The sequence below is a fragment of the Hippocampus guttulatus genome, chromosome 18, assembly GCF_054856545.1.
Source record: "Hippocampus guttulatus isolate MCC_2025c chromosome 18, RoL_Hgut_1.0, whole genome shotgun sequence".
NCBI lineage: Eukaryota > Metazoa > Chordata > Actinopteri > Syngnathiformes > Syngnathidae > Hippocampus > Hippocampus guttulatus.
This window is the reverse complement of record NC_141278.1, coordinates 10,183,716-10,198,204: the sequence shown is the minus strand read 5'-3', so window position 1 is coordinate 10,198,204 and position 14,489 is coordinate 10,183,716. Positions and strand designations below refer to the sequence as shown.

Below are 14,489 nucleotides of genomic sequence, written 5' to 3'. Positions count from 1 at the left end.
TTCATGCAGAATTCTACATTTATTAGAAAGTTTGTTTTTTACAGAAGACCTGCACACGGACGGGTCAAAGTACTAGAAAATGCAGTTACGGGTGGTTCACAGCAGGCCCGACTTGAGCCTTCGATCATCTGCGTACATTTTATGTTATGTCAAATTTATCAATCAACATATGGATCTGCATAGTCAAGTGAGGAGGGGGAGGGGCCTCCAGGATGACTTCTTCACGTGCACTCCAGAAAACAAACAAACAGGGAATGATGACAATCAATTAGAAATAAAAGCATCTAGTACATACTATATACATACAAGTGCAGGTCTAGTTAACGTGACCTGTCACCATAAAAACACATCTGCATTCCTACACTTTGTTCATTAGCAATCATTTCTTCTTCTTCTTTTTTCTTTTTTTTTTTAAAATTGTCAAATCATTTTAATGTGTTTAAAAACATTTGGAGTGTAGTGTAGTGCACGCTAGACTTTTAATCATGTCTTCATTGCTGGCGGATGCTTGGTGGCCATCTTGCTACTTTCCTGACCGTCTTCGTTTGATTTTGCATAGTTGGATGAGGACCAGACAAGAGAGCGAGAGAGGACGTACGTGATGAAACCTCCTGAAAACAACATGAATCCTTCTGTTTGTGTGTGTGTGTGTGTGTGTGTTTTTGGGGGGAGTTGTTTTCTCTTCCATCTCCTGACGGTTCTCCCGCCCCGGATGCTCTCAGTTCCAGAGTTTGAGGAAACTGTCCCACGATCCCGTGCAGACGCCCATGCCATCCTCAGGAACGCCGGTGCAGCTCACGCGGTTGTCGTGTCCGGACAGGACGCCTGCGTGGAGAGACCAGAGAAAACGCAAAAGCCAATCACGCACCCACTAGCCTGGAGGGAGGGGGGGGGGGGGGGGGCGCCACTCTTCAGAGTTTGAGGTTTTATTTTATTTTTTTTCCCAGCCACTATTTGAGAAATAACAACCAAGCAGAAACAGAAGACGGGGCGGCGCAGTGTCAAATCAATCGTCGTGATTGGTTGTTATTCCTCGGCCGCAGAATTTTTCAGAGGTGCAGGACGGAGTTTGCAATGGACCGTTGACGGACTTGTGCAAACGCACCCGGACTACCGGCTGGCCTTGTTACCGCTGGACTCACCGACTTTCTCTCCCTTGAGAGAATCCCAAATGTGGCAATTGAAGTCATCGTAGCCGGCGAAGATCAGGCGACCCGAGTTGGAGAGCGCCAGAGACGTGACGCCGGCATTCAGGCTGCTGTCCTGGTAGCCGATCACTTCCTGGTCGGCGCGCAGGTCGTACATCTTGCAGGTGCAGTCGTCCGAGCCCGTGATGATGGCGTTGCCGCTCTGGAAGAACTGCAGGCGGGTGGTACATGATGGCAAATGATTGTTCGCGGAGTACTGTCACATGCATCGCGGCTCCACGTGCGTCATAGGAGCATTTTCCAAAGGTTTGAGATTAGAATCATGATGCTAATTCCCTTTTTTTTTGTATGTGTGTGTGTTATGTTAGCATCAAGCTAGAGGATGTCGACAAATTGATATGCCATGATGTCGCAATACACCGGGGGGGATCTGTGACGCGGCAGATTATTATTATTATTATTTTTCAACATGATCGCTGTGCTCAAGGCCCGTGAAAATTTTTGTAGGTCCCTCCGGTTGCAATATTGAATTGTGGCGAGGGCTCGCGCATTCTCACAGCGATGGCGTTGATGTCGCTTGTGTGTCCGATGAAGGTCTGCTTGCAGACGCCTTCCCGGATGTCCCAGAGCTTGGCCAGCGAGTCGCAGGCACCCGAGATGAACACGTTCATGTCCGGGGACAGCGCCAGAGACATGCAGTCGCCGATGTGGTTGGTGAACACCACTTTCTGCTTGCCCGTCTCCAGGTCCCACAGGCAGCTGGCGGGCGGGCAGAGCAAAAAGCAAGACGGGAAGTTACGAGGTGGCGGAGGTCGGCGCGCTGGAACGTGTGCGAGCTGACCAGGTGGTGTCGCCGGAGGCCGTGAGGATCTCCGTGTCACTCAGGAAGCGGCAGCAGGACAGGTAGCCTTGGCGACCAAAAGTGCTTGGTTAGCTTGTTGGGGAGACCGTTCCATTGTTTATGTGCAAATGACTAACGACCACGGTTAGTATAGTTCACGAAAACTAACGAAATAACTAAATGTCAAATTGGGGGGAAAAAAAGCTTTCCATTCACACAATTGAATAAAAGTGGAAATGATTTTTTAAAAAAAATAATAATAACTCGTGTAAATGTCCGTTTTCATCTTCGTCAGGTGATAGCAATCATACAGGATCTTTCGGGGTTGACTTTAAACAATTCTGTATTTATTCGATACAGAAGAAGCAAAGTCAAACGCTCACTTGAGAATTGTAGTTTGTTTTTTTACAGTAGACCATTTTTTCTTTATTTACTTTTTTTTTTTTTTTTTTTTTTTTTTTTTTACCCTTGCACTCAACATATAAGATAAGATAACTTTTATTTGTCCCACATTGGGGAAATTTTCCGTCTACAGCAGCAAAATTGGGGGTGGGGGGGGGGGGGTAGCGAAGAAAAAAAAACAACAAAGTGTTGCATGCACAAAATGAATAAATACTCCATTAAAAAAAAAAAACAACTACAACTAATACGGAAACTAAAACTAAAAAAAACACAATTCAAACAACGGATCTGGAAAAAACAAAAGGTGCGCGAAAAACAAATGAAATGAATTGAATTGAATAAAGAACAGCCAAAGCAAAATAAAAAGTAACTGCGATTAAAAAAATAATAATAATAAATCCATGCTATTTTGACCTTGATAGCGGGCAGTCCGTTGTTTATGTTCAAAGATGCTTAAGGTGTCAATGCAGAATGGAGACGGGACAATCACACGGATTCAAAGGTTTCCCTGTGAAATCCAAAAACTAGGAGTGGCTGGCTCACGCGTTCGTGCCGCCAAGTGTCGTTTGTCACCTGTGTGCGCGTCCAGTTCCCGCAGGGTCTTGGGACTGGCCGCCTTGATGTTGTAGACTGTGCAGATGTTGTCCAGACCCCCGCTGGCCACCAGGTTTCCGGAGGGCGCAAAGGCCACGCTCATCACCCAGGCCGACTTGAGCGGGACGGCCACCAGCTGGAAGAGCAAATACAAGATTACGCCGCCTGCCGGCCGTTCCGATGGCGCCGCCTACACCACATCAAAAAAATTCAAAGTCTCTTTCTCCACAAATGACGAGTGGCGCAGTTTTTGGAATCAATACGATCAGAGCAAGAAATGAGTTCCGTTCGGTATGAAATGCTGGAGTCCCAGTCCGGTTTCCAAAAATGGATCCCTGAGTCAGACCCTGCGCCGATAATTTGCCCAAAACCGTTGACAGGACAAAGAGTGACCAGAGTGGCTCAAATATTGCTCGAGTCATAAAGCAGCAAGAAAGTTAGAAAATCAAACAGGAGCTATGAAAGGGTCTTGTTTTGCCTTCTTGAATCCATCTCAATACAGGAAGCAGTACTTCCTAAGAGGCAGCACAGAATGCCAGTGGATAGCTCGTCTACATCACAGCTCGGAGGTTCCGGGTTGGAATCGGGGCTGCGGCCCTCATGTGCGCACTCTGCATGCTCAAGTCGGGTTTTCTTTCCACAATCCATAAATGGAGAGTAGCTTAGGATGGTAAATAGCTTTACGGTACAGGTGCAATCATTTAGCAGGAAATCGACAACTAATCAGGCTGGTCAACAAATTTAGATTTTATTTTTCTTTTTTTTTAAGCGAGATGCGATTTCAAATCTGCCCTCATTTTTTCTCTCTCTAGCACATCAGGTTGACATAACGATAGTCATGATAGTAGTAATAATTATAATAATAACAACGGAGAGTCACATGCTCAAAGATATTCAAGGCTTTCTGAAACGGTAGACATCCTGTTCCCAAGACAGTTGTTATCTGGACTTCCCCTGGATGGAAAAACACATGCGCGCAAGTCCTATCTCCATATTTTCCTCTCCTGACCCCCCCAAGGCCTGTGACTGATAAGGTCTTGGCCTTGCAGCGGCAATGACAAAGTCTTCCCTGTATCCATGTTAAGTCTTGATAATTGTTGTACTGTGTTTTTAAATGTACGCTACATGTGCTCAGGTTTTTTCCCCCCTCTGGCTCAAACCACCCTCCAAGTGAGAGAATGGTTAGGAGCCTATCGATTTTTTGCCCTCCTCTTCCCGACTGTTTTCCTTACACGTCTAAGATATCAGGGCACTAAACTCGCTCCGTCTTCCCCATGTTGATTATTGCTGTCTTGTCGATGTTTCTCTGAACGGGTTGTAACCGGGAAGTCAATTCCTTGTGTGTTTCTTGCCTACGTGGCCAAGAAATCTGATTCTGATTCTTTGGCCCGAATATAAGACGGCCCCGATTATAAGACGAGCCCCTCTTTTTCAAGACTCAAGTTTGAAAAAAGACTTTTTGAACACCAAATTAATTTTTATACAGAAAAGAATTACAGTACAAATGATTGTAACAATATATTTGAGAGAAAAAGCATGTTATTTTGCCTCATTCAAATCTTAATATCTGAACATTTAAATATGTAAACTAAAGTGCAATCACATTCGTAAAGGAATGGCCTCTGGTTTTTGAAATGTAAATGACATCATAACTTCTCAGCTGCCGGTTAACCTGGCCGATCTTCCACCCACTTTTCTCCAGATTTTCACTACGTTAGCTACCGCTAGCTACCGCTATTTTTATTTTTGGCCTGGGGAGTCAAGTTCAAGATTCGCTTCAATGATATCTGGCGTTATCTAGCGTCATGAATGGGTATAATGTCAAGACCCCGAATATAAAATGACTCCCACTTTTTCAATCTTTTTTCAATGCAAAAAACAGTCTTATATTCGGGCCAATACGGTAATCATCGAAGAAAGTTCTGACACGCAAGTTGTTAGTCAGGTCTCAGTGTTTGCGACTAACCTTGTTCCCTGTGAAAGTGTCCCACACCAGAAGTTTGCCATCCTGCGACGCGCTCACCATTTGCCTGTCGGGCACACAAAAGTGCAAAAACTGCTCCATCCAGGCCACTTACTGGATAAGTCAAGGTCGCACTCGCTCGCCGTGTGGACTTTTCCCGGGGCTCCTGTCAGCATCACTCACCTGGAGTCAACTGACCAGTGCATGGCATAGATTTTGGCCAGGTGACCTTTGAGCGTCTTCCTCTGCTTGAGCTGAACGCGACCCACCGAGGCCACGCTGCCCGCCGCCGATGTCATGGTGGTGTCGTTGACAGCCTTGCGCGCCGCCTGGTACGCAAGAGTTTCGCCAATTTGTCGCAGCTGTCAGTTTTGTTTCTTTTTTTGAGGGGCGGGGGGATTTCAGCACTCTCTCACCTCAATCTTGGCCCGAAGCCCGTCGCACTCCTTTTTCAAAGCATCCATCTCAGCTTTCTCGGCTGCCATGGCGACAGGAAACTGTAATGAAACTGCAAACAAAGACCGAAATTTAAAAGTCAACGCCAAATTAAAGATTGGATTGACGAGTCTCTCTCTTTTTTTTTTTAATGTGAATACAAGATACTTTAGGTGAAATTGCATTGGGACGGTCACTTGAATTGAGAACAGAAATAGGATCAAGTCAGAAATGACCCAAAGCAGAAGGAAATTAAGGTCCACACTGCAGGGAATGAAGTCTAGATCAGATTTTTTTTTTTTTAAATCCAAGTCAAATGTCAAGTCAACACTGTTACTCAAAACAATGTAGATCCAGGGACGATTATTCTCAGTGGTCGCCCTCCCACCCGCATGGAGCGCATATCGGGCTTTTGATGGCATATACTGTATTGGCCCGAATATATGACGGCCCTGATTATAAGACGACCCCCTCTTTTTCAAGACTCAAGTTTGAAAAAAGACTTTTTGAACACCAAATGTATTTTTATACATAAAATAATTACAGTACATCTGAAACAAATAATTATAACAATATATTTGAGAGAAAAAGCATCTTGAAGTTTACACCCTAACTTCTCCTCAGCTGCCGGTTAACCTGGCCGATCTTCGACCCACTTTTCTCCAGATTGTCGCGACATTTCTCCATTTTCTGTTATCTCTTCTATTATTTTCTTCTCTTTTCTTTCTTACTGCTATTTTTTATTTTTCTTCTTCGTGCTACCGCTATTTTTATTTTTATTCTTCGTGACAGGGGTTCACTTTGGCCTGGGGAGTCAAGTTCAGCATTCGCTTCAATGGTATCTGGCGCCGTCTAGCGTCGTGAATGGGTAGTCTAGACTCCGAATATAAGACGACCCCCACTTTTTCAGTCTTATTTCAATGCAAAAAACACCGTCTTATATTCGGGCCAATTCGGTAGGTCGGACATGTACGGATGACCGTTCATACTGCAGACTTTGTATCCACATATGAAAGAGGAGGCCAAGGTTGGATTTCAAAATAATTCTGTTAACGCTGCATGGGAGAGAAAAAAGAAGATACATGTGCAAGACTCAAGTAAGTTTCATGTTTCCAAAAAGTTCCAAGTCATGTTGTCTAGCGCAAGTCAATTCCTAAGAAAAGTCAGCTCAGTCCAAGTCTCAAATGAATTCCGCATCATTTTGTCTTGGGCAAAGTCAGGCCAAGTGACCTTAATGCAGTCTTACCTGCAGTCGGCAGTATCGGGTCTTCATCTTGAGAGAAGACCATTCGGGTCAATTGATAATCATGTCCCAAATCGAGTCAAGTCCCGAGTCTTAAACTTGCACGTGCAAATGGAGTGTCAAGTGTCGTTTCTTTTGCGATAAATCAAGTCACACGTCATCCAAAGAGCGGCGAAGTCCCAGTGACTCAAGTCCCCATCGCCAAAGTGAGATGCGGATTTTTGCCAATCTGAATCAGTCAGAATGCTAACATTCGTTTGGGCCCAGTCCAGTACAAGACTGTCCAAAGATCACTTCAGCCGTGGCCTAGATGCTCTGACCCAGAACACCTTTGAATGCGAAAGATTAGACACGGACGCGATGGGACGTAATCCCGCCTAATGCTGTTAATGGTCTGACGACAAGCAAGCGCCTGCGAAGGACGCTGACCAGGAAGCTTGGTGTCATGACATTGCAACAGATGACAGCCATGTCTGTCTCCGAGCTCAAAAGAATCCGGTTTCAAGCTTTGCCAGCAACATATAGTGACAATCAGAACCGTTTTGTGCTCTTGAGGGCCGAGAAACACAAAGCCAACCTTTTTACAAAAAGGTTTGAGCTAGTTTTACTTTTTTTAAATCGGGCAACAGGAGCCGGACTCATTCAGTACCAGCCAATTCTAGACCAAGTCTGAAAAGACGTTTAAAAACGTCTTTGGGAGTGAATGAGTTCAACTCATTTTACGTGCGCGGCGAGTTTATTAGCTTGTTGCTAATGGTAATCAGCATCCTATCATGGAGCGTGAATTCCGTAGGGCTTGGGGGCGAAGGGCGACCAAAACCAGCCGCCGTTTGGAAGATATGAGCGGGGCAGCGCGCCGAAAAGGATGAGGGTGCCTGGGCGAAATCCCTCGGGAGATCTTTTACGGGAAGCTTGAGAGCTCAAATCTCCCGTCATCCAATTACCGGCTGCTCTTTACCTCTGGGTGGGATCAGGAGACAAGACAACTGAGGAAATGTCATCTACGAGACGATGCCTAAAAATTGAAAATGGGGGAAAAAATACTTTTTCTGTACTGGAATGAAAGACAGAGAGAAAGCCACTGAGGAGATTGTCGAATCTCCGTGCAAAACAGATCGCAGAATCTAAAGCAGGGGTGTCAAACTCATTTTTGTCACGGGCCACTTTGGAGTTAACGCCTTCCCTCGGTGGCTTTATGAAAGTGAAACCACAAAAATGTTTCATCATTTCATTGGATTATGATTTAGACGTATCAAATTAATGGACCACTAGCGCGGGCATGGAGTTCGACCACCTATGTTTTTCTTTCCCGACAAATTTGCACGCCAGCTAACATGGCAGATGATAAATTAGAAGAACCCCGCAAGCATCAAAAGGCCCAAACTGCGCATAACTTCTCACTGGCAGCAAGTCCCAAATCCCAAACGGACGGACGCTCACCTGTCTTTCACACGTCCGTTCCTTTGGTGGGCACGTCACAATCCCAAGGTGCTGCTGCTGCTGCTGCTGCTGCTGCTCTCTGAGGCGCTCCCCCCGCTGACTGGTCGCCGGTGCGCAAGTCCTCCGCCGCTCTCCTGGCGCCGATGAGGATTGCGGCGGATGAAGGAGATCAGAGATGAAGGGATAAAGCTCAAAGATGAAAATAGAGAGAAGGGGAGCCAGCCAGAGCGAGTGAGCAAGCGAGCGAGCGTGGCGAGGAGGCTAAACCGATTGGGGAGAAAATCAGGTTATCGGGTCGCCCAATGAGAGCAGCTGAGGAAGTGGACAAATCGGAGAGGATGGGTCGCCGGGGAAAGTGCAAGACAAGCCATGGTGGGAAGAAAAAAAAAACACGAGGGGAACAGAATGCAAAAAAAAAAGGGAGAGCTGAAGCCGATACCATCTGACTTTGGGTGAGAGGCAGGGGACGCCCAGGATGGGTCGCCAACCAATGTCAGAGTCCATACAGACCAACAATTGACTGGTCGTTAATCTATTGTCAGGAAGCAAACAAACTGCCTGGTCGTCTGTCAATGTCACGGCATATGTAGACAATGGACAGTCAATCTCAGGGTGGAGACAGTCAAATATTGACTGGTCGCCACATCATGTCAGGGCATCTTTTGATAATTGACAAACAAGATTTGACATTGCCATCGATGAAGGGTTTGGTCTGGAGTGAAGCTAATGTGCATCCTTTTGGGATCAGCGCAATGGTTGAATCATCTCCTCTGTCATTGGCTGGCGACCAGTCCAGAGCATCCCCTTCCACAGTCAGACAAAACAGGATGAAAAATATTTGCCGGCGGTTTTTCAGAGGGTCCTAAATCTCTGCCAGCGAATGTGTGGGTTTGTTCGCGCTAACGAGCTGAGCCCGCTTAATCACCATCTAATGGGATATCCGGGGACGTCCAATCTCATTAGGGGCTTACGTTGGGGGATGGGGGGGGGGGACATGCGTCAAGACCAAGTGGATCAGTACTTGCGGGGGACCGGGGAACCCGAGAAAGGCATCTGGGAGTGTAACGAGGACAGGAAGACCCAAGTCGCTCAGCAAGGATGACGAGTGTTCCAAAAAAAGTTTTGACGATGGAAGAAGCATTTTCTATCTTGGAGGAACTTGCTAGGCCTTACAAGTCACTACACTGAGTGATTTGGAAATCCCGAAACAAGCCCTGCATCAACACGTCCGTATCATGATTGACAGTCGGGGACGATGAATGATTGCGAACGCAGCTAATTGATTCCGCGAACGCTCTGTTGTTTGTTACGATGTACCCTGACATTAGGTGACTACCTGTTCATTGTGGCAGTCGCTGCTTTTGGAATCCTTCACTCCCCCCCTGCTGACTGGCAAAAAAAACCCAATTTGGGGCAGGGAACTATTCCGGTCCACTAGGTGCAAATCATCATTGTGGACCGAGTTTGGATGACATCACAAGGTGAACTGCGGTGGTGTTTGGATGAACTATGGCAGGATGCAAGATCACGTGACTTCCAGCTGCGTCATTGTGCCACCAACAGGAAGGCAAAGCCATTCTCCTTCTAACCGTATTTTTTTTTTTTAAACATGGCTCTTGGGTTGGTTGTGTTTTTTTTCCTTGGTTACTAATTTGGTAGACAACAGTTTTGGCTCATGTTCTTGACTCAGTGCTGGTTTTTGTTTCTTTAGGGGTGTCAAACCTTTGTCGCGGGCCACTTTGGGAGTTGCGTCTTCCCTTCGGAGGGCCATTACGACAGTGAAACCGAATAAATGTTTAATCTTCACATCGTATTATTACTTGTACACAACAAATCTAATTGATGGATAACTAGTTTTGAAATCCTTGTTTGTTTGTTCAATTATTGTCCGAGTGTAAACAGCATAAAAAAAATTGTTTGCAAAATCCCAATGTTATTTATCACACATGCAATTTACAATTTAACATTTCGGTGCAGATTTGAGCAAGAGTCATGGAAGTTGACACACACAATTTGCTTTCACGGGCCACTTAAAATGACATGGCGGGCCGGATCTGGCCCCCGGGCCTTGAGTTTGACACCTGTGCTTTAGGCGGTTTTTGATTTGCTTCTCAATTAGGTTTTTTTTTTTCCCCCAGAGTCTTTGACTTGGTTATCGAGTCGCGTTGTGACTTTATCCTTGAAACGGTTCTTGACTTGGTAGTGAATCATTTTTGACATGATTCTAGATTTGGAACTGGCCTCGGTTTTTGAGACATTCTTGACATTTTATCGGTTTTTGACAGAGTTGTAGTTTTGGTTGTTGACTTGGTTTCTTTACATCTTTCCAGATTTGCACGTTTATTTGCTTTTTGACACTCTGATCTGGACTTGGTACTGTTCTGTTGATTTTGTTTGTGGTTCTTGACACCTCCTATGTATTTGTGAGGGGTTTCTTCTTTATTTTTTTTTTTTAATTTTATGGTTTAAAAAGCTTTGCATTTGTGACGTTGTAGTGGACAAAAAAATATTGTGACATGTGCAAAAGACACATTGGCCGTGTCAAAAACAAGAGCGACGCCATTTTTATTTCTCACGTTTATTGAGGGGTATTGAAGACGGGTAATAAGTTGCGCAGGTGGTCTTCTCCGCCGTCCAAAGTCAATTGTTCTTCTGGATGTCAAGTTAACAGCAGGTGGGGCGGTTATGTGGGGCGTTCCCTGGGGCGGGTGACGTACTGCCACCACAGAGGCGGCAGGTCGTCCTCCTTGCGGGCTGGGGGGAGGGCTTCCGACTTGGGCCCGTCGGCCGGAGTCTCGGCCTGCAGCTGAGCCACCTGGGAAGTCACAGCGGGGGCGGGAAGGTTTTTTTTTTCCCCGTGCTTTTTGGCTCTGGACCGAGTTCGCTTTGCTTGGGCCATGTGGGATAACGAATCGCCTCCAAAAAAATGATAATGGACCGACTCGGAAGCAGCAAGCTGTGCAGTGTTGCTGCGTTCTATTCATCGGCGTCACAAAAATGAGGATGTATGCACTGTATTGATAGCACAGGTTTTGGCATTTGGTAAAAATAACTTCACCTCATGACAATGATTGGAGCAAGCAATGACTTATTTTCAATGGCCACGCGTGCGCTCTGCCTTCTGTGGGAGCGAACGTCGCCACTGGCAGAAGGTTAGCATTAGCATTTGGTTTCTTTGCGCTCAGCAGTTGGAAACCAATCTGACTGGGCCTTTTATTCTGGGAATGACGCATTGCGGTTCGGAGTGCCTTTCTTCATTTGGGGATGTCAAACTTACCTGACAATTTTCATTGGCTCTCAGCTACAGGGGTACCTGCTTTTTTAGAGGTTCCTTTTATTGACAGGTGAGAATTCCCTCATATGTAATGCTCAGCCTGCATTTAGTTACAGTAAATGATTTACTTGCAATTGGTTGCCTTTTATGGAAAGAGTATTTGCGGTTGGCCAGCGTACCGTCTCATCGAGGCAGTGACACGAAAGCGCAAGACGGGGGCTCACCTCTTTATCCCAGCTGAGCGCCCTCAACTTCTTCCATTGCTCCCTCTTGGCGAAGTAATCGGGGTAGGCGGCTTTCTCCGACGGGTGCCAGTGCTCCAGGACCCACTCGGGCAGCTGCCGCCACAAAATGCGACATTCAAACACATTTCGCCATTTGCTGTCCACAACCACATCAAATTATTTCCAAATGCTGATCAAATAGACTGAGACCATATTGACAATATGGATGTTGTTCCAACACGATCCACCGGAGGGCAGTAACAAACATTGTTCACCAAAAAATAAAAAATAAAAGACTTGGCTACGAAAATGTCCAAATGATGATTTTAAGCATTACAAGTTGGCTAAAGGAAATATTTCAGGGATTTGCTTAGGAGAGTGCAAAACATGAGGTACATCCTCAATATACAGTATGATGTATATTCCATGAGTTAATGGGTAGCCACTTAGCAGAAGGCTAGAAGAAGCCACAAAACTGTCAGCCAATCATCAGAAAGAAAGAAAATCACAATTATCTGTCATTGTGTTTGTTGAAATCGGATCTGTCAAAAGTACTCGCAGTACTTGGTATCTGTGAGAACTCCCCAAAAAGTTTGAAAATGTCCTGACTTTTTAGCCAATATTTTTCCTCATTAAAAACGTGTCATTTAGGGGAGTGGGGGTGTTTCTTTGGGGCAACAGAGTGAACAAGCGTGTTAAAAAGGGCGCAGTGACCTTGTAGCACTCGTAGCGCTCGTAGGAGGTCCCGCCGGGCGAGTCGGGGAAGATGTAGGGCTGGGGATGCTGCCTGTCCCAGAACTCCTCCTCGCCGGCCTTCAGCATTCTGGTAGCCTTCACCATGTCCTTCTCGCTTTTGTTGGCATCGAAGCGGGCGCGCAGTAGGCACGCATAGAAGCGGTACTTATCCCTGAAGTTGCACACACATAGACAACAACCATTTTGCTTTTTCGGGCTTCCGATAACATCAATCCTAATTTTTGCTAGCCCGGCTATGGCATTTCATACTATATGTACACAATAAGGCTTTTCCCCCCTTTTTAATAAAATGGCATAGTTTGGATGAAAGCAACATTGAATTGAAGAAAGTTGCAATTTTGTGGAAAACGACATAATACTGCAATACAGATTTTTAAAGGCTTTTTTTTACTCATTCAGTACCAGCCAATTCTAGACCCCCTTTTTTTTTAAATCCTAAATCTTGGAAAAAATGAAGAAAAAAAAGGATCTGGGGGGGTTGAACGTGTGGAGTGTGAAAAGACATGTCTTTGGGAGTGAATGAGTTAAACATCATACATGACCTTTTTTTGTCTGTTCTCAGTTTTTGCTCAGACGCTCAAGTTTTTGCCATACATAACTTTTGTCAGTGGGCACACGACTTCTCATGAGAGTTCATTTTTCACTCACATTAGGATTTACGTTAAAGCATCACAACTTTTTCCTGGATTTTTTTTCCCTTTTTTTTGCATTTTTTTCCAACACCCCCGTCACATATTTTGTTATTTAGGTATTAAGAACTAGATTCTCTTTTTCTTTTTTACATTAAATACGTTTGCAGTAAAGGTTAAAATCCTTAAGTGGCCTTGTGTGCAATGAGTAAAAAAATTGATGCTTGACATTAAACGAAACCATTTTGAGGAACCGAGTTCATTCCAACTATAACAAGGTCTGATGGGATTCAAACCATCAAGACTGAGTGAATAAAACTATGATTGACTTTCTCTACTTAAGATACAAATTCCGTTCAACTTTATTCGTTGTTCATATTTTGATACTAGCATCGTCCGCCAAGAGAGTTTCAGTGGCCCTAAGGACCAAAACCGGCACATTAATCAACAACAAACGCGTTCAAGTGAAATTGACCTCTTTAGAGGGGGCGCTCTCAATCCTGGCTAGCCGTTAGCTCAGCTGTTAGCTCAGCGGTTAGCTTGGCCCCGTATCGTCGTGAAAATATTTCTCAGTGTGTGTGCCTCACCGAAAGATGCACCACGACTCGAGATGGCGCAGCGACTTCTTGTAGAGTCGCAGCACTTTCTGCTGGTGGCTGAGGTAGGCCGCGGCCATTCTCCCGCTGACGTGCTAGCTTGCCGTTCGCTTTGCCTTCCTTTAATGTCACCTTCCAGTCGAGCGCCGTGCAAAGCATACTCGGATCGGGAGACGTCACACGTTTTCACCGTAATCCTGGAAACAAACACGCACGTTTTGAGCGCCTTATTCTAATTCGGTTTGTTTTGCCAGTTCTGTAATAACGTTTAATTGTCACTTTTTCATTTGAAACTTAGTTTTTGTGTGTGTGTGTGTATGTGGTTTATTTTTTTGTTTAAACTCACGGCATTCACATCCAATCACAATGACTGTTATGTAATAAACTGTCAAGAATAAATACAATTTTGGAGAAAAAAAAGTGTAAAGTTAGAAAGGAAGTCAAAGTTGAAGTAAAATCACACGTATGGATAAAGGCCATTTTCAGGTTGGGCTATGTTTTTATTATTTTTTCTATAACCCTGACTAGACAAGGCCGTTTCAGTTTTTTCCTAATTCTAGGTTGTTGTTTTTTAAATATCATTCATGTCACATTAATAACGTTGTTGTGCATTTGCAGGAAGTAGAAGTATAGATACTGGGGGGAAAAATAGACATTAGTAAATGTGGCTTTCAATTCTATAGGACTTTTCCACCTAAAAGATGCTCAAAGCGCCTTAACCCTGTGTCCTAATTTATTTACTGACGATGCAGAAATCGGAGCAATTTGGCGGTTCAGTACAGTATCTTGCTCAAATACACTTCAACATGGTCACAAGGGCTGGGGGGGGGATCGAGTTGGGGGACACTCACTCTACCTGAGCCATGCGGCCTGAAAGAAAAGAAATTGAAAAAGAAATTACATCCTCTGATATGTGCCCAAACACAGAAATACATACTTTTACT

General features: G+C 45.0%; 2 protein-coding genes across 3 annotated transcripts; both read right to left on the bottom strand.

The window, feature by feature from the left end:
• On the bottom strand, positions 1-8,303 carry LOC147191160 (guanine nucleotide-binding protein G(I)/G(S)/G(T) subunit beta-3-like). 2 transcript variants are annotated; one of them, XM_086136948.1, is made up of 9 exons: positions 8,067-8,303; positions 5,365-5,456; positions 5,132-5,277; positions 4,952-5,015; positions 2,965-3,121; positions 1,990-2,056; positions 1,706-1,907; positions 1,143-1,359; positions 1-825 (listed from the first exon to the last, which is right to left on the bottom strand). In XM_086136948.1, exons 2-9 carry the CDS (start codon positions 5,431-5,433, stop codon positions 719-721), a joined length of 1,029 nt encoding a protein of 342 aa, XP_085993074.1. In that variant the 5' UTR covers positions 5,434-5,456; positions 8,067-8,303; the 3' UTR covers positions 1-718. The 2 variants fall into 2 exon arrangements, with proteins under 2 accessions (XP_085993074.1, XP_085993073.1); XM_086136947.1 differs by lacking the exon at positions 8,067-8,303 and adding an exon at positions 6,630-6,940.
• A 2,325-nt stretch (positions 8,304-10,628) lies between these two features.
• On the bottom strand, positions 10,629-13,705 carry ndufb9 (NADH:ubiquinone oxidoreductase subunit B9). The gene is made up of 4 exons (XM_086136324.1): positions 13,537-13,705; positions 12,279-12,471; positions 11,565-11,678; positions 10,629-10,881 (listed from the first exon to the last, which is right to left on the bottom strand). The coding sequence occupies exons 1-4, from the start codon at positions 13,623-13,625 to the stop codon at positions 10,750-10,752; spliced, it is 528 nt and encodes a 175-aa protein (XP_085992450.1). The 5' UTR covers positions 13,626-13,705; the 3' UTR covers positions 10,629-10,749.
• Positions 13,706-14,489: the final 784 nt, after the last annotated feature.